Raw genomic sequence first — 22720 nt, forward strand, 5'->3', positions numbered from 1 at the left:
TGAACTATTTAAAATTTTACGTATCTCACTGTGCTACTGCCGCAAAACAGCAAATTTCATGACACATGTCGGAGATAATAAAATTGAGTCTGATTCTCAGTGGGCCTGTTCTGTGCTGCCTCACTCCCTGCTGTCCGGGGCATCGGTGTCCCGTCCCCTAAATCCCAGTCACGGCGCCGGGGAAGAGGGGCAAAGGCAACCCGCGACCCCCACACCGGACCAACCTGCTGCCGCCGACCGACTCGCCCCGTCACGGCTCCAGGCCCGGCGCCGTCACCGATTGCGTCAAACGTCACTTTCCGACGCTGCGTCGCCAACCGGAGCGCGGTGGGGAGGGGGCGGGGGTCGCTGGAGGGGTGGGCGGTGAGTGGGGGGTTGGGGGGGGGAATCCGATTGCCTTAGCGCTCCCTCTACAGGCTGATCTCCACATCACATCGGCTCCCTAACATCGGGGTCGTGTCTTCGTCGGGTTCGTCAGGCGCGGCTCCAGGGAGCCCTTCACCGTTCCGAACTATTCTCTCTCAATGCATCCCCTGCCGAATCCCTTTCAGTTTGGTTTTTCCATGAACCCATTCTACCCGACTATTTACAATTGCCGGTTGATCTGCAGACATCCCACCCTGCAAAATCTCACTTCGGGGAGGCGGCATTTCATACATCTCATTCTTCTCGTGTGTGTGTGTGTGTGAGAGAGAGAGAAAGAAAGAGAAAAACACGCCATGGCAGAGTGTTCCCAAAAAAGAAAATATAAAACGTACCTCACCCCAGACTACCCTAAAGCGTACCCCTGCCTAATAGGGATCAAAAATAATGACAGTGTTGCTCGCTGCACTGTTTGCAACAGTGATTTTTCTATTGCCCATGGTGGGTTAAGACTGTAAAAGACATGTTGAGGTGAGTTTAACAGGTGTCATTCGTTCATTAGCATAGCAAACGTTATTTAAACTAGCTGGCCAGCTGCTAAGGAGCTACTCGATTGCAGACATCCCACCTCTCCCGGAAGTCTCCTGCAAATTGATGGTACTACCTCCCTGAAATGAGTTTTTGCAGGGTGGGATGTCTGCATAAAGGCTTGGCCTCCACAGCTGCCTGTGGCCTGTGACCTCTGGTTTCCCTTTCCTGAAGTCTATAATCAGTTCCTTGATCTATATTGAATGAGAGGTTGTTGTTATGACCCCACTCAGCCAAATTTTCAATCTCCCTCTAGTATGCTCGTTCGTCACCACCTTTGATTCGGCCCACAACAGTGGTGTCATCGGCAAACTTGAATATGGTACCGGAGCTGTGCTTATCCAATCATAGGTGTAAAATGACTTGAGCAGCGGGGTGAAGCACACTGTCCTATATACTTTATACCTTATTGTCTTCAAACAATTAATACTAGAGCGTACGATCATCACAGCGATATTTGATTCTGCGCTTCGCGCTCCCTGGAGTACAAATCGATAGTAAATATTAAGAATTTAAATTATAAATCATAAGTAGAAAACAGAAAAGGGAAAGTAAGGTAGTGCAAAAAAAACCGAGAGGCAGGTCCGGATAGTTGGAGGGTACGGCCCAGATCTGGGTCAGGATCCATTCAGCAGTCTTATCACAGTTGGAAAGAAGCTGTTCCCAAATCTGGCCGTATGAGTCTTCAAGCTCCTGGGCCTTCTCCTGGAGGGAAGAGGGATGAAAAGTATGTTGGCTGGGTGGGTCGTGTCCTTGACTATCCTGGCAGCACTGCTCCAACAGCGTGCGGTGTAAAGTGAGTCCAAGGATGGAAGATTGGTTTGTGTGATGTGCTGGGCTGTGTTCATGATCTTTTGCATCTTCCTCCGGTCTTGGAGAGGACAACTTCCATACCAGGTTGTGATGCACCCTAGAAGAATGCTTTCTACGGTGCATCTATAAAAATTAGTGAGGGTTTTAGGGGACAGGCCAAATTTCTTTAGCTTTCTCAGGAAGTAAAGGCGCTGGTGGGCCTTCTTGGCAGTGGACTCTGCTTGTTTGGACCAAGTCAGGTCATTTGCGATGTTGACCCCAAGGAACTTAAAGCTGATTGATTAAAGCTCTGTGGTTTTGTATTACTTATATATTTTATATTTCTTATTGTAAACTATTTTAAATTTTATGTACCTCACTGTACTGCTGCCGCAAAACAGCAAATTTCATGACACATGTCGGAGATAATAAGATTGATTCTCATTCTCAGTAGGTTGTTCTGCGGTGCCTCACTCCCTGCTATCCTCCCTCCAGCCTGTAGAGGGAGCGCTCAGGCAATCGGATTCCCCCCCCCCAACCCCAACCCCACCCCCCCCCCCACTCACCGCCCACCCCTCCAGCGACCCCCGCCCCTCACCGCGCTCCGGTTGGCGACGCAGCGTCGGAAAGTGACGTTTGACGCAATCGGTGACGGCGCCGGGCCTGGAGCCGTGACGGGGCGAGTCGGTCGGCGGCAGCAGGTTGGTCCGGTGTGGGGGACGCGGGTCGTTTGAAATGCCTTTGCCCCTCTTCCCCGGCGCCGTGACTGGGATTTAGGGGACGGGACACCGATGAACCAGGTGGTGATCCCGGGCCGCCGCGTCCCCCACACCTTCGCAGAACTCTCGGTTCAGCCGCGCCTCCAGACACCTCCCGTCACATTTTCCCCGCGCCTTGCCTTGACCTTTTACCGATTTCCCACAGTCTTCATCCCGTCTTCCGTAAACGTCCACATCAGATCGGCTGCCTTGCATCGGAGTCGGGTTCGTCAGGCGTGGCTCCAGGGAGCCCTTCACCGTTCCGAACTATTCTCTCTCAATGCATCCCCTGCCAAATCCCTTTCAGTTTGGTTTTTTCCATTAACCCATTCTACCCCACTATTGACAATTGCCGGTTGATCTGTAGACATCCCACCCTGGAAAAACTCACTTCAGGGAGGTGGCAGCACCATCCCGGCCCGTCGACCTCAAAGGGTGTACAGGTTTCCCCCGCTTTTCAAACGTTCGCTTTACGAAACTTCGCTGTTATGAAAGACCTATATTAGTTACCTGTTTTCGCTAACAGAAGGTGTTTTCACTGTTACGAAAAAAAAGCAGCGCGCCGCGCGCCCCAAGCAGCCGCTTTCCCCCGGATTCGGAACTGCATTCTCGCCGGCATTGCTTAAACACGTGCCTGTGAGCAGCCGTTTGCAAGGTGAGTTCTAAGGTATCAGAAAAGCCTGAAAGAGCTCGTAAGGGTGTTAGCGTAAAACTAGACATAATTAAGCGTTTCGATCATGGTGAACGAAGTAAGGACGAAGTGAGTTTGGCTTGTGGAAGTTGAAGAAGATGATGTTGAAGAGGTTTTGGCATCCCATGACCAAGAACTGATAGGTGAGGAGCTGATACAATTGGAAGAGGAAAAGATAACAATCAAAACCGAATGTAGTAGCAAAAGTGCAGTGGTTCAGGAACTGAACGTGAAGCAACTGCGTGAGATTTTCACTGCAATGATAAAGTACGACTTTTTTTTATTTGATTTGGCAGCTTCATAGTTTAAAGGTTACTGGAGAGCACTTGCGCCGTGTTTCTGCCGAGAGTGCTTGCGTGAGATTTTCGCTACAAGAACAGTGTAGGCAATCGTTGTAGAGAAGTATTTTTAATTTATATAGGCTGTGTATTTATCACATCATTCCTGCTTTGACTATATATTACTGTTATTTTAGGTTTTATGTGTTATTTGGCATGATTTGGTAGGTTATTTTTGGGTCTGCGAATGGTCACAAATTTTTCCCATATAAATAAATGATAATTGCTTCTTCGCTTTACGACATTACGGCTGACGAACCGTTTCATAGGAACGCTCTACCTTCGGATGGTGAGGGAAACCTGTACGTATATAGGACATTTGATTATGAAAGAACACAACAATTTATTTGATCACATATTGAAACTATTTACAGACACACACTTGAGTATTTTGTTGGCAGTCTCAATGCTAAATAGCTAAATGCTGACGCAAATAGCTTTTCTATTTCTTTTTCAAACTTTCCTTGTACTGTGATGTGGCTGGCTTGGCAGATTTGAGCATTTTGCCAGAAGTCTCAACCTCATAAAATATGTACTTATATTATCATGGACTCATTTCTTATTCTATTACAACTTTATGCAAGTCTACAGGGAGTTTGGCCTCATCACGTAGGACATCAATAGAGTAGCTCCTTAGCAGCTAGCCAGCTAGTTTAAATAACGTTAGCTATGCTAATGAACAAATGACACCTGTTAAACTCACCTCAACATGTCTTTTATAGTCTTAACCCACCATGGGCAATAGAAAAGTCACTGTTGCAAACAGTGCAGCGAGCAACACTGTCATTATTTTTGACCCCTATTAGGCAGGGGTACACTTTAGTGTAGTCTGGGGTGACGTACGTTTTATATTTTCTTTTTTTGGAACACTCTGCCATGGTGCTGCAGGACACTAAACTGAACTGATGGACAAGGAAAGAGAGAGAGGGATCGACTGTAAAGCCCGCCCACAGAGAAAACTGATAGGTCTACTTCTTTTGGATCGGGACAACAGAGCAGCGTGGGAGCTGAATTCTGAAGGAAGGCAGTTTTTAAAAAAAACTGCTTTGCAAGAAGGAGGAGACTGCGCAGGCGCGTGACGTAACAGGACAGCGTGGAGAGTTTAAAAAGGAGGCCACCCTATACAGCGGGCAGCTGATGGAGCGGGCAGCGGAGTGAGTGGTAGCAGAGTGTAGGGCTTTGGCTTCAACGGGCTTCGGCGGTGACGGGAAGAGGAAAGAGCGAGGCACCAACTCTTTGTTTCCCCCCCACCCCCTTGGCGAATCAGCCCGGACAGACAGGATCAGCAGGGCTCACACAGCTAACGGTACGAGCTAACGGTTTAAAAAGTTCATCTGTTTGGCAAGGTAAGTGGGTGAGTAGACTTATTATTTTTCCTGTTTCATTCCTGTAGAATTAGCTAGCATGCCTGCAGGGTTAGTACTTTATTCAGGGTGTCAGATGTGGGAATCCTGGGAGACCTCCAGCCTCCCTGATGGCCACATCTGCGCCAGGTGCACCGAGATGCAGCTCCTCAGAGACCGTGTTAGGGATCTGGAGCTGCAGCTTGATGACCTACTGCTTATCAGGGAAAGTGAAGAGGTGATAAACAGGAGCTACAGGGAGGTAGTCATCCCTAGGCTACAGGGGTCAGAAAATCGGGTGACTGTCAGGAGAGGGAAGGAAAATGCCCGGAGAGTGGAGAGCACACCCGTGGCTGTCCCCCTCCACATCTTGTTCTGGATGCTGTTGAGGGGGATGACCTGACAGGGGACGCCCATAGTGACCGGGTCTCTGGCACTGAGCCTGGCGCTGTTGTGCAGGAAGGAAGGAAGGAGAAGAGGAATGCGGTAGTCATAGGGGATTCCATAGTCAGGGGAACAGACAGGAGATTCTGTGAGCCTGATAGAGATACCCGCATGGTGTGTTGTCTCCCAGGTACCAGGGTACGGGATGTCTCGGATCGGGTCCAGAATATTCTGGAGGGAGAGGGTGAGCAGCCAGTTGTCTTGGTACATGTTGGTACCAATGACATAGATAGGACAAAGGAGGGGGTCCTGAAGAGAGATTTTTCCGGGAGTTAGGAAGGAAGCTGAGAATCTCGGGATTACTACCTGTGCCACGTGCTAGCGAGGGCAAGAACAGTAGAATCAGGCAGATGAATGCGTGGCTGAGAGACTGGTGCAAGGGGAAGGGCTTCAGATTCTTGGATCATTGGGATCTCTTCTGGGGGAAGTATGACCTGTTCAAAATGGACAGGTTACACCTGAACCCGAAGTGGACCAATATCCTGGTGGGAAGGTTTAATAGAGCTGTTAGGGAAGGTTTAAACTAATTTGGCAGGGAGATGGGAACCGGAATGGTAGAGCAGAGGAAGGGGAAAACAGAAATAAATCTAAGATAGTGAGCAGTAAAGATGTCAGGAAAGACAGGCAGGTGATGGGGCAAATTTGTAGCCATTGGGATGAGTTGCAGTGAAATCAAAGCGGAAGGTACCAAATACTGGTCTTAAGGTGTTGTACTTAAATGCACGCTGCATAAGAAATAAGGTGGATGATCTTGTTGTACAGCTACAGATTGGCAGGTGTGATATTGTGGCCATCACTGAGACATGGCTAAAGGATGCATGTCTCTGGGAGCTGAACGTCCAAGGATACACGGTGTATTGGAAGGATAGGAAGGTAGGCAGAGGGGGAGGCGTGGCTTTATTGGTAAGAAATTATATTAAATCATTAGAAAGAGGTGATATAGGATCGGAAGGTGCAGAATCTTTATGGGTTGAGCTAAGGAATAGCAGGGGTAAAAGGACCCTGATGGCAGTTATATACAGGCCTCCAAACAGCTGCAGTGATGTGGACTACAAATTACAACAGGAAATAGAAAAGGCTTGTCAGAAGGGCAGTGTTGTGATAATTGTGGGGGATTTTAACATGCGAGTGATTGGGAAAATCAGGTTGGCACTGGATCTCGAGAGAGAGAGAATTTGTAGAATGTCTGCAAGATGGCTTTTTAGAGCAGCTTGTTGTTGAGCCCACTAGGGGATCGGCTGTACTGGATTGGGTATTGTGTAATGAACTGGAGGTGATTAGAGAGATTGAGGTAAAGGAACCCTTAGGAGGCAGTGATGATAACATGACTGAGTTCACTGTGAAATTTGAAAAAGAGAAGCCGAAATCCGATGTGTCGGTATTTCAGTGGAGTAAAGGAAATTACAGTGGCATGAGAGAGGAATTGGCTAAAGTTGACTGGAAAGGGACACTGACGAGAAGGACGGCAGAGCAGCAGTGGTGTTTCTACGAGAAGTGAGGAAGGGAGTACCGCCCCTGTCTGCAAATGGAGTAGCAGTAATTTTGTGCCGCTCTTAGTTTTCTTTCTCCCCGCCTAGTTTAAACTTCGAATTTAAAATTTTTATTTGCTGATTCTTGAGGGGGAACAACATGTCTATGTCTGCGAGAAGTGGGAAGAATTTACCTGACTCTGGTGATAAAGGTAATGGGAAAGGAAAGGTGCAAAAGGAAAGATCTGATGAAATGCCATCGCGGGCTGAAGATATCATTCGGACACTGAATTCAATTAAGGATCAGAATGGATCAATTAAAGACCAACTGGAAAAGAATAGTAATGAAATGAAGTCATTTCTGAGAAAACTTAAAGACCTGGAAACTCAAGTTATTACACATGAAGAGGAATTGAAGATAGCTAAGCAAAAGTTGTCTGAAGCTACAACTCATTTGGAAAGATATCAAAATAAGATTATAGACCTGGAAACTAGGTCTCGACGAAGGAATATAAGAATTGTTGGGCTGCAGGAAGGAGCTGAAGATGGAGATCTAACAGCTTACTTTGGTAAGCTTTTCCACACTTTATTTCCTACCATTCTATCAAAGCCGCCTGCTATAGAAAGGGCACACAGGGCGTTTATCTCGAATTTGAAAGACTCTAGTAAACCAAGATCTGTTCTGGTTTGCTTTCATCACTTTAAAATTAAAGATCAAATAATGCGACAGGCAAGAAAATAGAGAGTTTTTAGATTTATGGAATCTGAGCTCCGCTTTTATGAAGATTATCCAAGAGAGATAATGGAACAAAGATCAAAATTTGCCCTGGTAATGAAACAAGCATATGATTAAAAAAAAACTCTTTCCCTCTTTGAGGTATCCGACACGAATTAAAGTTTTTCCTGCTAATTCTCCTCCTCGTACTTTTTTTGGTCCAAAAGCTGCACTGGACTTTGTTCAGGCTATACCCGCCGCTGTTACTGACGCCGCTGCTGAATGAACTATCTGAAAGGCTGTTTGGCTATCTGTATATTATTCGCATTTTGGAAAGAAGATTTATATAACCATATAACAATTATAGCACGGAAACAGGCCATCTCGGCCCTTCTAGTCCGTGCCAAACTCTTACTCTCACCTAGTCCCACCGACCTGCACTCAGCCCATAACCCTTCATTCCTTTCCTGTCCATATATCTATCCAATTTAATTTCATGTTTTATTGTTTTACAACAATGAATCACAGTGGATTTAATTTGGCTTTTTTTGACACCAATCAACAGAAAAAGACTCTTTCGTGTCAAAGCGAAAACAGAACTCTACAAACTGATCTAAATTAATTACAAATATAAGATCAAAATAATTGACTCCTTAAGTATTCACCACTTTAATATGACACACCAAATCATTACTAGTGCAACCAATTGGTTTGAGAAGTCACATAATTAATTAGATGGAGATCACCGTGTGTAGCCAAAGTGTTTCAATTAATTGTAGTAAAAATACACCTGTATCTGGAAGGTCCAACTGCTGGTGAGTCAGTATCCTGGCAAAAACTACACTCTGAAGACAAAAGAACACTCCAAGCAACTCTGCGAAAAGGTTATTGTAAAGCACAAGTCAGGAGATGGATGTAAGAACATTTCCAAGTCACTAACTATCCCTCACAGTACAGTTGTCAATCATCAAGAAGTGGAAATAATATGGCACAGCTGTAAATCTGTCTAGAGAAGGCCGTCTTCAAAAACTGAGTGCCTGTGCAAGAATGGGGCCAGTGAGGGAGACCACCAAGTGACCTGTGACATATCTGGAGGAGTTACAAGTTTCAGAGACTGAGATGGGAGAGACTGCACATACAACAGCTGTTACCCAGGTGCTTTATGAGAGAGTAGCAAAGAGAAGGCCACTGATGAAGAAAGCTCATATGAAATCTCTGCTAAAGTTTGTGAGAAGGCATATAGGAAAATCTGAAATCAGTGGGAAGAAGGTTCTATGGTGTGATGAAGCCAAAACTGAGTTTTTGGCCATCAGACTAAATGCTGTGTCTGGCTCAAGCCAAACATATAATCAAAAACACTAAGCATGGTGGTGGCTGCATCATGCTGTGGGGATGGTTCACTGCAGCAGGCCCTGGAAGGCTTGTGAAGTTAGAGGGTAAAATGAATGCAGCAAAATACAGGGAAATCCTGATGCAGTCTGCAAGAGAACTGCATCTTGGGAGAAGATATGTTTTCCCCAAGCATAAAGCCAAAGCTACACAGGAATGGCTTAAAAACAACAAAGTTAATGTCTTGGAGTGGCCAGGTCAGAGTCCAGACCTCAATCCAATTGAGAATTTGTGGCTGGACATGAAAAGGACTGTTCACTTATGATCCCCATGCAATCTGACAGAGCTTGAGCAATTTGTAAAGAATGGGGGAAAATTGCAGGTGTCCAGATGTGCAAAGTTGATAGACACCTATCCACGCAGACCAACGCTGTAATTGCTGCCAAAGGTGCATCTACTAAATACTGACTTGAAGGGGGTGAATACTTATGCAATTAATTATTTTGTGTTTTACCATAAATAATCATATAACAATTACAGCACAGAAACAGGCCATCTCGGCCCTTCTAGTCCGTGCTGAACACTTACTCTCACCTAGTCCCACCGACCTGCACTCAGCCCATAACCCTCCATTCCTTTCCTTCCATTTTGCCATCCAATTTACTTTAAATGACAATATCGAACCTACCTCTACCACTTCTGCTGGAAGCTCGTTCCACGCAGCTACCACTCTGAGTAAAGAAGTTCCTCACATGTTACCCCTAAACTTTTGCCCCCTAACTTTCAACTCATGTCCTCTTGTTTGAATCTCCCCTACTCTCAATGGAAACAGCCTATCCATGTCAACTCTATCTATCCCCCTCATAATTTTAAATACCTCTATTAAGTCCCCCCTCAACCTTCTATGCTCCAAAGAATAAAGACCCAACTTGCTTGTCAGTCATTAAGTATGGGAGAGCAAGCCACACTTCTCCAGTAAAATGTTTGTACAACTATGGGGTAGCTCTACCCAATTTCCTCAATCACTGGTCAAGCTAAGCCTAGATATTTGCAGACCTTGCTTTGTTTACTTTCTGCTGAGCTCCAAATCTCACATTCATTCCTTTACAATTTTATTTCTATATAACTTCATCTTGGAAATGTTACCAGTCTCACCCCATACCTACCTGTACACATTTTCCAACTAAAGGTTGTGTGCACCCCTGCATATTTTCAGATCCTCTCCCAAAGTTTCACTTTTCCATAGTATCTCACTCAGAACTCTTGCAACTCCTGACACAATCTTCATTTCTTCACTGGATACCAGTCCTCATGGTTCAAAGTAATCAAAATCTTCAACATTTACAAATCTTTACATTTTATTTCTCAGAACTTTCTTGCCTGTATTCTAGTTTGCATCCTCTGCGTTGGGGTGGTTGTACATGCCAGTGTCTTTGCTTCACCACTCTTGATGCCTTTACCTATAAGCTTATGTGTCTTTGAACACATCTCAGATTACTCCATCTACTGCTGCTGCTCCCACTCTAAGAAGCATTGGCTAACGATCTAAATAAATGTCCCTGCTGTCTGCTTCCTATTTTACTATTCCCCTATTCCTTTATAAGGAGGTCTTGTTTGATTCTAGCAGTCTCTGATCAGGCTGTGGGTGAAAAGAATGGCTATTTTTTCTGTTGTTGGGGGTGGGTGGAATTTATTTCCTTTACTTAGAGCGGGGGTTCCCAACTTTTTTTTAATCCCATGGACCCCTACCATTAACCGCGAGGTCTGTGGACCCTAGGTTGGGAACAGGTCCTTCGGCCCAATGAGATGGCACCTGCCCAATTGCAGATGTTCAGGCAGTGAAATATTTGGATTGATTACATGTACCCTGTAATGTTCTTTGTCTAGATGCCCACATCAATAAGGAATGCCAGTGTGAGTGAAGCCCTTTGTGGGAAGTTGGTGCTCACGGAACCAACCCCTTACGTGCTGGGAAGGCTGAAAACAATATGCATGTTCACACGCCATATGGAAGGTAATAACCCTTTGAGGGGTTTTTGTGAAGTGCCCACACTCTCTCTCAGTGTTATTATGTTGGAGAGGAAACAAGGAACATGGAAAAACAGAGCTTCATTTTCTTAGCCTCCTAGTAGTCACATACCATCCCACCAGGCTCCGCGTCCAGCACCTAATTCTCTGTAACCTTTATGGCAAAGAGATCCCAGTGCCAAGCACATCTTTCCTTCCCCTCACTTTCTGCTTTCTGTAGGGATCACTCCCTACGTGACTGCCGTGTCCATTCCACACTTATCCTTGCGAGCGGAATAAGTGCTACACCTGCTTCCACACCTCTTCCCTCACTACCGTTCAGGGCCCCAAACAGTCCTTCCAGGTGAGGTGATACTTCACCTGTGAGTCTGTTGGGATCATCTACTGCAAGGATGGCCAATCTATGGTGTATGTGGCAAAAGTGGCGCAATGCACCCCAGTAATAATAATAAAAAAGTAAGCCTTACTATTACTGAAAGCAAGCAAAAAGTATTAACTGATTTGTAGGAAAAAAATCTATAACAGGAATTCAAGTGGCTTAGAGCTAGAAATGGGTTTTACTGAGAATAAATCTAAAACTTAGCAATTATTTTTAGTTATTTTATTATTTCGTGCACATTTTTTGGCGAATGTTATCTTCTTTCACATTAATCTGTTTTCAATTTTAAAAAAAGTTCAATGGTCAAACTAGGAAAGAAGGACTTTTATTCTGCATTTATTCCGTAACTGTTCAATACATGTTTGATACTTGTTTGATCCTGAGGCGCCAGGCGTCTGCACCAGCGGTGCATCGCAGGTTTTTGCCAGTCAGTTTACAATTGACACTCGTGCGCTACGGAGTTGTGCTTTGTTCGTCCTTTGTGAACATTTGCAGTTTTGTACTTTTTTGGAAATTAAGCCTTGTTTTTACATTCAGTTACCCATCACAGTGCAAAAGGAAATGAGCAAAAGAAAAGCAGAAAGTGGTAGTAAGCGTGAATTCAATGAACAGTGGGAAAATGAGTTCTTATTTATAGCGGGTCTGTCAGGAAAACCGTTGTGCATTGTTTGTGAAAACACTCTCACATAATGGAAGACATGATCTTAATAGACACTATAAAACACAACATCAGACTGAAATAGAAGGAAAACTAGTGCTTGGGTCTGAGTTACGGAAAGAATATGTGATTAAGGGAAAGGAAGAACTCAAAAGAAGACAAAATATATTTGTTAAAAGAAGTTGTGAAAGTTTGGCGATGACAAAAGCGTCCTACAAAATTGCTTTGACATTGGCCAAAAAATGGAAGTCTTTCTCTGATGGAGAAGAAATTGTTAAGCCTTGTCTCCAAATATTTGCAAGATGTCTTGGTGATAAACATGCTTGTACTTTCTTTAGCTTTGGACAAATCTGCTGACATATGTGATGTAGCCCAGTTAAGCATTTTTGTAAGAGGAATTGATGATAATTTTAGCATCTTTGAAGAACTTATTGGTCTTCAGTCGCTTCATGGAAAAACAAGAGGATCAGCCACATTTGACAAAGTAAAATCATGCCTAGAAAATCTACAGATAGACTCTAGTAAACTCATCGGCGTTTGTACTGACGGAACGCCGTCAATGATAGGTAAAGCCGCTGGGACTACAACTTAGGTTGAAAACTTTTTAGGTTGTCCTCTACTAAAATATCACTGCATTATACACCAAGAGTCACTGTGTGGAAAAACTTTAAATTCACAGCATGTTATGTTACTGGTTGTGAAACGCATGAATAAAATTAGAGCAAGAGGATTAAACAGACGAGAATTCAGAGAATATTGTGGAATATGGCGATCTCGTCCTTCATTGTGAGGTGTGCTGGCTTTCTAGAAGACAGGTTCTGAGTAGATTTTGGAAACTGAAAAATACTGTTGGTAATTTTCTAATAGAGAAAAATGAGCTGCCTGAGAAAAGAGCCGTTTTATGTGATAACAATTGGCTATTTGATTTAGCATTTTTAGTTGATGTTACCAGCCATTTCAATGATCTAAATTTGAAACTCCAAGCAAGAACAAATTGTTTCCTAGCTTAGTAAATTATATCAATGCATTCAAGATGAAGTTAAAACTGTTTACCTCTCAGTTAGAAAATGAGGATTTGAGCCAGTTTCCGCACTTAAAAGAGCAGAGTGAATGTGCTGAAGATAATGGCAATTTTACAAAATATATTGAAAAAAATCAGGTTATTGCAAGAGTCATTTGAAAGTTGTCTTCATGATTTTGCTAAAGAAGAAGACTGCATACTTGCATTTATAAACCCATTTTCACTTAGTGAACAAAAAATCATGAAGATGCCTAGAAACATACAAATAGAACTTATTGACTTGAAAACAAATTCATTATTGAACATGAAATTTGATGTCCCAAATGCTTCCAACATGATTAATTTCTGGCGATCATTACCCTGTGAACATTTGCCCAGAGTTATATCTGTCGTTTTGGAACGATGTGCAGATGTGAACAAGCATTTTCAGCCATGAAATTGATTAAAAACAAAATGAGGTCGCAATTGACTGATTCAAATTTGAAGAATTCTCTGCTGCTGTCAGTAACTAATTTAACTCCAAACATTAAAAACTTGGCAAGATCAAAACAGACTCAAAAGTCTCATTAAGGTAAGTAATGTTTTGTCTTGTTTTTATATTAAATCAATATATCATGTAAAAATGCTAAATATGTCTATGTTAACATTTTTAAAAGAATTGAATGGAGGTACAAGAATTGTATGGTGCATCTGAACTCATGCGTGAAAAAATTGATGCATGGAATGTAAAAGGTTGGCCACCCCTGATCTACTGTATCTGGTGCTCCTGGTGTGGCCTCCTGTATATCGATGAGACCCGACTTAGATTGGGAGATTGCTTCACTGTGCACATGAGCTTCATCCGCCAAAAAAAATGGGATCTCCCAGTGGTCACCCATTTTAATTCTGTTTCCCATTCCCATTCCGACATGTCAGTCCCTGGTCACACTCAGGTTGGAGGAGCAACATCTTATATTCCTTCTGGGTAGCTTCTAACCTGATGGCATGAGCATCGATTTCTCGAACTTCAGGTAATACCCCCATCACCATTCCCTTTTCCCTCTCTCACCTTATCTCCTTGTCTGTCCATCACCTCCCTCTAGTATGCCTCCCCTTTTCTTTCTTCCATGGCCTTCTTTCCTCTCCTATCAGATTCCCCTTTCTCCAGCCCTGTATCTTTTTCACCAATCAACTTCCCAGCTCTTTACCTCACACAACCCAGTTTCCCCTATCTCCTTGTGTTTCTTCCTCCCCTCCCCCCCCCCGCACTTCTAACTCTGACTCCTCAGCTTTTTTTCTTCAGTCCTGCTGAAGGGTCTCGGCCTGAAACATTGATTATGCTCTTTTCCATTGATGCTGCCTGACCTGCTGATCTCCTCCGGCATTTTGTGTGTGTTGCTTGGATTTCCAGCATCTGCAGACTTTCTCTTGTTCATGGTAATGGTGTGGTTGGTTATTCCAGAGTGACCATTCTTTATGAGTGAGTCTGAAGAAGGTGGATCTGAATTGAGGAGATCTCCAGTGTTTGGGAATCAGAGGCTTCCAATGAACTTACAGGCCTGTTGTCTCAGGTAACCAAAACCTGATAATGACCTAGCTTGATTTCTAATACAATTTTGCCACTACAGCAAAAACAAACTAGTGGAGAGACCCTGAGTCAGACAGTATCTGTGGAGGGACAGTCAGTGTTTGGGGCAGAGACCCTTCATATGGATTGGAAAATAGCCAGTATAAAGAAGTAAGAGGAAGAGATGGACCAGGAGCTGGCAAGCAATAGGTGGATGTGGAAGAGAAGGGAAAAGTAGAAATAGGGCAGAAGCTGTGAGGTGCTCAGTGGAGGCAACAAAGGACTGCAGATGGTGGATGCTGATAATGAGGAAGATGGAGCAGGGATCAAGGGAGGTGGGATGGCCGATGGGAACAGCGGAGGGAGGGGAGAATGGGAGAGGGTGGGTGACGAGCAGATAGCACGGGAAGAGGAGGGGAAAGAATCACGGTGGTTGGAGGTGGAGGGGTGCTCAACTGTCAACTGCTGCTGGGCAGTTATCAACAGTGAAAGATGCACCCTGGACTTCCCGAAACTCACTGGTGTTCCAGACCAAGGTATTGTCCAGGCTGAGGCTGTAAACTGCTCAATGGTCGAGGGTGCGTGCTAAGGGTTGTGTTGGAGCTGATTGCAATCACAGCAAGGGACTCTGAGGGGATGGGCTTCAGTTGAAGCCTCTTCCACCATTGCACATTGAGGGGCTGGAATCAGTGTCGGCATATAGAACAGTACAGCACAAGAACAGGCCTTTAGGCCAATTATGTAGTGCAGAATTAATTAAACACCTTACTAAATTAGTCCTTCTACCCACACAATTTCCATATCCCTCCATTCTCTCCATATTTGTGTACTATCTAAAAGCCATCTGAACACCTCTATCGCAATTGCTTCTGCCATTACCACTGGCAGCCTATTCCTAGCACCCGCGTATGAAAAACCTGCACTGCACATCTCCCCGAATTCACTGGTCTCACCTTAAAAGCATGTCCTCCAGTATTAGATATATCAATCCTGGGAAAAAGATACCAGCTGTCCACCTATGCCTTTCAGCACCCCATAAACCTCCACCAGGTCTCCCCTCAGCTAAAACCACATGGACTATTTTTCAACAGTTGTGTGTCAATGGTTACTAATGAAAACAGCCCCTTCAGCCCATCTGCACTAATCCTGTTTGCCTACAGTGTCTTGCCTGTTTAACTTTCTGCTAATGTTGTAATAATAGGGTGAACTAGACGTGATGAAAATGTGGACTTGAACTCACGTGATTGTGACTTAGTTGGAAGTGCCCCTGACCAATGGCTGACATTAAGTTTCAATGTGAATGTCTTTCTCTTTCATTTCCAGTTGGACGCTGATGGTGTGGGAGCAGCATGGCAGCATCATGGATAAGATGTACGCTTGGCACACTTGTGGCATCCATTGCCTTTGCCTCCCTGAGTAGAGCTGTACCATCAAACTATCTCCACCTTGACTACTGTGTGATAGGGGCAGGTCCTAGTGGCTTGCAGATTGGTTATTTTCTACATCAGTCCCAAAGGCAGTATCTGATTTTTGAACGTAGTAATATCTCTGGGAGCTTTTATATACGTTATCCTCGCCATCGGAAACTCATCAGTATCAACAAGCGTTACACTGGGAAACATAACAAAGAGTTTAACCTCCGCCATGACTGGAACTCACTGCTCAGTCATGATGACAATCTACTCTTCAAGCACTACACCAAAGATTTCTTCCCTCATGCTGACACCATGCTCCGATACTTGAATGATTTTACTAAAACACTGAAACTGAAGGTTCAGTACAATACAGAGATAAAGTGGATTGAAGCGGAAAGCGATCTCCAGGCCTGGAATGGGCATTATTTCTTTCTGACAGATCAGAATAACCATCATTACAGGTGCAGGTATGGTAGATCATCGTAACCTTTGTCAGTTTCATATTATGCTGAAGGTAATGGGTGGTTTTGCTTATTCTTAGTCAAGGGTGCATGTAGAAACATTGCTATTTCCTGCCAGAATGGTTGGGTGTTTCTTCAATTAGTCTCAATGGAGATATCAGTCCATATCTCTTACAACAGTGTAATCTGTACTCAATATGAGGTTTCTGTAGTTTTTATTCAGGGTTCTATTATCTTCATGGATATTTTTTGTAGAGAGGTTCCTGTAATGAAATGTAAAGAAAGCAAACTTGGAAATAATTAAGCAGTTTTTTTTTTGTTGTAATTTAATTTTCTTAGTGTGCTGTTTAACTCAATTCCTGAGTAAATAGACTTTAAAGAAACAAGGAGACCATTTGGACTGTTTACTTGTCAGACTCTAAGAAAGAGCAGTTTTACTGGGTTCCTAAACCAAAGTGTTTGTCCTAAACTCTAGTTCTTTATCTTCAAATGCCTGTCCAATTCTCTTTTAAAATTACTTCAAGGAGAGCGTGACAAGTTCCAAAACTTTAATTGAAATTTTGTCCCATTTAATCTTTTGCCAGTGATCTCAAATCCTTGACCTCTGGTTACTGATCCACACAGTCGATGAAATATGTTTTTCCATTTTTTTCTTTTTAATAAGTAACTTCATCATTTGAAATCTGCTCACGACATAGCTTAACCTTTCTTTGTTCCGGTGAGAATAATCCAAGTATTTTCAATTCATTTCTCAAGTCATGCATCTCTGGTAATGTCTTTCTAATTTCTTAGGATCTGAGTGTCACAGACAAATTGCCTACTCTTAATTGCTCTTCAGAAGGCGGTGGTGACATGTTACCTTGAACCGCTGCATCCTACTGAAGGTGCTTCATAGTGAGGTTAGGGAGTGAGTTCAGGATTGAAAAGCAAGTGATGAAAGAAGGGGAATACATTATCAAAGTCAGGATGGAGCGCAGTTTGGAGAGGAACTTGATTAAGCTGATGTTCCCTTCTACCTCTCGTTTCCATCCTTGGTGCTTGAGATCAGGTTTTGGAAGGTGCTGATGGAATAATCTAAATGAGTAACTAATGCATGTAGTAGATGGTGCGCACAGTACAGCCACTTTGCTGAAGGTCTTGAGAATAAATGCTTGGAGCATTAGGTAGAGTGTCAAACATGTGGGCTCTGCCTAGATAGTGTTGTGCTTCTTGAGAATCGTTGGTGGTACAGTCTTTCAGGCATTTGGATAATATTCCATTGCACTTTGGACTTGTGCCTGAGAGACAGTGGAAAGGCATGGAGGTTGCAGGGGTGGGACATTGCTTGCTCTTGTAGCCATGTCAATTTATTTTGTAATGTCATTGAATGTCAGGGGTAGGCAGTTAGTTTTGCTCCCGTTGGAGATGGTAGTTGTCTGGCGTTTCTTTGGTCCAAATGTAAATTGTCACTTATTAGCCATGTCTGAATATTGGCTTGGGTTTAATGTATATAGGCATGAACTGATAAGTATTTGATAAGTAACAAATGGGTTGGGGCATTGTAGAAACATTAACAAATATCTCCACTTCTGCTCTTATATTGGAAAGAAGGTAATTGATGAAGCACCGGACATTATCCTGAGGAACTTCTACAGTGATGTTCTGAGGCTGGGATGATTGGTCTCCTTTATATGGCTTACCTTTTTTGTATACTTACTCAATAAAAAGATTTAAAAAGAAAGAAAGAAAGATTGGTCTCCAAGAACTAGAGTCAGCATTGTTTGAGTGAGGTATGACTCGACTGGAGTGTTTTCTCCTTGTTGCCTGTCGATTTTCAGTTTTGTTTGGGCTTCTTGCTGCTGCCGTGGTCAAATGTCATCTTGGTGTCAAGGTCAGTCACTCTTATCTCACTCCTGGAACTCACCTCTTTGGTCCATGTTTGGGTCAGGGCTGTGGTGAAGGTTGGAGATGGTTTGTCCTTTTAAAATCCAAACGGATCACCATTGAGCAACTTATTAATGAGTAGATGCAGTTTGATATCACAAATGATGCTACTTTTCATCAACTTGCTGATAGTTTATTGTTCTTTATGTGAACAGGATGCAATTAGACAATTTCCTTCCACGTATAATGTTTTAACTATGCTGGAACAGATTAACAGTACAGCTGGTTTTAGAACTTGTGTCTTCAGCGTGGTGTTATTTGGTCCTAAAGCCTTTCCTCTGTCCGGTTCGCTCAGCTTTTTGTTGACATCACCGTCTGGTATGGGGTGGGGGTGTGGGGTACTGCACAGGATCAAAGTAAGTTGCAGAAAGTTGTATAATTAGCTCCGTCATGGGTACTGGCATCTTGAAGGAGCAGTGCCATCCATCATCAAGGACTCCCACCACCCAGTCATGCCCTCTTCTCATTATTACCAACGGGAAGGAGGTACAGGAGCTTGAAGCTACACACTCAGTGATTCAGGAACAGCTTCTTCTCTGCCATCCGATTTCTATATAGATATTAAACCCATGAGCAATACCTTACTGCTTTTTAAAAATTTATTTCTGTTTTCACATTACTTATTTTAACTTAACTATTTTACATACATATATATATAGATATACACACAATTATAATTCAGTTTTTTTCTCAATTTATCATGCATTGCATTGTACTGCTGCCACAAAGTTAACAAATTTCACAACGTTTCTGATTGTGAAGTACCACGTCCAAGTTGTATTATAAAGGTCGAATAGACTATTGAACCTTACAAATGACATCTGGGAAACTGCATATCATATCAGTCCATAAAACAGCTATCCAATATCACCCTCTATTTTCTACAGATTCTTTTCCTGTTACAGCATAAGTATCAATTTCCCTTATAAGTTAAAGAACATAAGTATTAACCAGGACATCAAAGAGGACTTAACTAATCATCTTATAAAATAGTCAGATTTGATCTTTAATTCACCTGCGAGAACAGAGAGTGTTGCACAATTGGAGTGAGACAAGTCTCATTCAAAAGGCACCACCCAGTTGTGCATCTGTTGATTAGTATTGTACTGGAGTGTCAGTTTGGTTATATTCCCATCTTACGGCTTTCTGTTGCAAATAAAAGCTTTACCAGTGATCCATTGCTAGTAAATTGACAGAAGACTGCACTTTTTAGGGTCCCAGTCGTGAATGCTTTGGTAATAGGGATGAGTGAGACTTAATTCCGTAACAGCGAGGACAGAAGAGGAGAGCTTGGATCTGGAGTTTAGAATAGGGGGTTCAAACTGAGCAAAGTTGCACAAGGGAATCTGAAATCTTAGAAAAGCATCAGTAATCAGCTAAGAAGTAATATCTGCTTCAAAGTTGCATGAGATATTACCCCCCCCCATGAGACATCTTTTTAAAATCATTTTGTTTACACCACACTGTTGAACTGAGACCTCATAAAGTTTATGTTGCACTGAACAACTTCTACTGCTGCCACAGGTCACCGATGTGCTGGTCTTGGGCTTTAAACGCACTGTTGACCTGACAGCATCAGGAGCTTTCCTCCAGGTAGACAAGAGCTACGTGACACGTTGAAGTGTTCTGTCAAATTCTGGGAATTGGCAAGCGCACTCACGTCTCTTCTACTGCTACTAATGCCTTGTTGTTATCTTTCTTGTTTCCCCTTCTCCTTCCAGTGTCCTGTTGGTAGCAACCGGATTAGAGGTGCCCCATGAGCCCAATTTTCCAGGCTCTGAATACGCTGAGGGCTACGAGAGTGTTTCCATAGACCCAGCTGACTTCGTTGGGCAATCAGTCCTCATCCTAGGTCGCGGCAATTCGGCATTTGAGACGGCAGACAACATTGCTGGAGTAACTAACTTTATCCACGGATTGAGTCGGTCCCGAATACGGCTCGCCTGGTCTACTCATTATGTTGGAGATCTCCGGTAAGTCAAACAGGGCACTTCATTCAGGGCCTTGCGTGGTGGGGAATGATCCGACTGAACTCTCCTGCAAACGCTTTCAGAATTTCAATGCTTTATGTTTTCATCATTACCATGAAGAACGGTTCATTTGATTGAAGCTAGAACTTTCGCAAAGTAACAAATTGTATGAATGTTATTATATGTGTTACACTTAGTAGCCCTATGTCCCCTCTGCCTTCCAGTTTTGGCAACTTGTGCATTCCTGCAACATGGATAAGAAGGCCTTCTGCTGCTTCATTCCCAAGACTTGGGATCTCTTCACTAAACTTTTTTGTAGTGTATTTACTGTATGAAAACTCAGAACTTTGAACATGGTTTTGGTCACTTGTCCTAATATCTGTTGAAGTGGTTTGGTGTTGGGTTGTCATTGATACAATTCTTGTGAAGTGCATTGAAATGTTTTACTGTGTTTAAGGTCCTTTGAAAACAAGTGCTGAGACTGGAGGTGGGAGATGCTCTTCAATAGCATAATTTCTGCTAGACAAGCTTTAAGATTTTGAAAGGGGAGATAGCGAGAAGAAGAAGCTATTTGTGGAAAGTAAGGTTTATGTTAAGGTCACACACAGTGCTGGAGGGACTCAGCAGGCCAAGCAGCGACTGTGGGGAGGATACACAGTAGATGTTTTGGATATTAGAACCAGGCCAATTGGCCTGTCGAGTCTGCTCTGCCATTCCATCACGGCTGGTGGGGAGAGGGGGCATGACTTCAACCCTTCCCCTTCCTCCACACACGGCTTCACCAATCACCTGCCAGTTTGTACTCCTTCCCTACCCTTCTCTTTCTGGCATCTGCCCCTTTCCTTTTCAGTCTTGATGTCGGGTCTCGGCACAAAATGTCGATTGCTTAATCCCCTTCATAGATGCTGCCTGACTTGTTGAGCTCTTCTGGTGTTTTGTCTGTGTTGTTCAAGATTTCCTGCGTCTGCAGAATCTATTGTGTAAATGACAATTACTAATAAATCACACTGGGAATTCAGGGAGCAGTTGCAATGCAGCATTCACTATGTCGGAGAACAGTTGATCAGGAAGGCATAGGTGCATGTAAGAGGTAGCCAAATGCCCTATTATAGTGTTGTGTTTTTAATTTGACCCCACAAGGCTGTGCGATGCCTCAGTCTTAGGAGGGTGTTTTGTAATTCCATGTAAACTTCCCTACACCCAAACTGCACAGAGGATGAAAGGGATTTGACTGTCATATTGTGCTCAGCTGTGATGATCCTGGTGAGTTCCTGCTCACCTGACTTGGAATATCTGACAGTGAAGTGCCACCTATACTATATCTCACAGGAGGTTACTTTAGCTATCCTGACGTAGTCGACATCCCATCCCAGGCAGACGTGAAGCCTGCAATTGATAGTTCATCTCCTTGGTCAACAGCATTGAAATGGAGTACGCTGAAGTCCCCGCTGTTAAAGCTGGTGACTTCATCCAGGCCAATTTCAAGAGTGTGTTGCCAAAATACTACCAACATATATGTTCTGTCCGTTTCTACATGGATTCTCCAGATGATCCAGTTTCCTCCTACATTCCAAAGATGTATGGTTAGGGCTACGGTTAGTAAACTGTGGGCATGCTATTTGGTGCTGGAATGTGACAACACTTCAGGCTCCCCTCAGCACATCCTTAATGCTTTGATTTGATGCAAATAATATGTTCCACTTATTTATTTGTTTGTTTATTTTCTTTTTTTTCTTTTGATATTATCGTGTATTGCATTGTACTGCTGCTGCTAAGTTAATAAATTTCACGACATATGCCAGTGATAATAAAGATGATTCTGATTCTGATTTCACTGTATGGTTTGAGGTTTTGATCTACATATGACAAATAAAGCTAATCTTTCCTCAACCTCAATGCACTGCAATTTGCCAACCTCCCTGGCAGGCGCCATCTCCTTGGCCCTGCACTCAACTCTGGGGACCTGGGACTCAGCGCTTTCCTTTGCAACTAGATCCTTGACTTCCCCACTGACAGATTACAATCAGTAAGAACAGGCAACAACACCTCTGCCATGTTATCCTCAATACTCGTGCTTCATAAGACAGTGTCCACAACCCTTTACTCCTTATACACTCAATGCTGCATGTCAGATTCTGCACTAATTCCATCCATAAATTTGTAGATAACACCACCTTAGTGGGCCAATTCTCAAATAACAATGAGTCAGAGTACAGGAAGGAGATACAGAGCCTAGAAACTTGGTGTTTCACCTATCTCACCTGTCACCTGTCAGCTGTACTCCTACCCTATCCACCTCACCTTCTTGTTGTGTCTTCTGATCCCTTCCTTTCCAGTCCTGATGAATGATCTTGGTCCAAAACATCCATTGTTTATTGCCTTCTGTAGATGCTGCCTGACTTGCTGAGTTCCTCTAGCATTTTGTGCATTAATGTATATGTGCCATCATTTGTCTATCTTGTTCAGTCGTTAAGTCGAGCCCAACTCTT

General features: G+C 43.4%; 1 protein-coding gene across 1 annotated transcript in view; it reads left to right on the top strand.

The window, feature by feature from the left end:
- The first annotated feature begins 2367 nt into the window (after positions 1–2367).
- Positions 2368–22720, top strand: part of foxred2 (FAD-dependent oxidoreductase domain containing 2) — a 56976-nt gene continuing 36623 nt past the window's right edge. Inside the window, exons 1-4 of the mRNA XM_063062652.1 lie at positions 2368–2444; positions 10718–10844; positions 15786–16344; positions 19983–20234. Coding sequence (XP_062918722.1) covers positions 15812–16344; positions 19983–20234 — 785 coding nt within the window. The 5' untranslated portion in view covers positions 2368–2444; positions 10718–10844; positions 15786–15811. The remainder of the gene's footprint in view (positions 2445–10717; positions 10845–15785; positions 16345–19982; positions 20235–22720) is intronic.

Source organism: Mobula hypostoma, chromosome 11 (assembly GCF_963921235.1).
Source record: "Mobula hypostoma chromosome 11, sMobHyp1.1, whole genome shotgun sequence".
NCBI lineage: Eukaryota > Metazoa > Chordata > Chondrichthyes > Myliobatiformes > Myliobatidae > Mobula > Mobula hypostoma.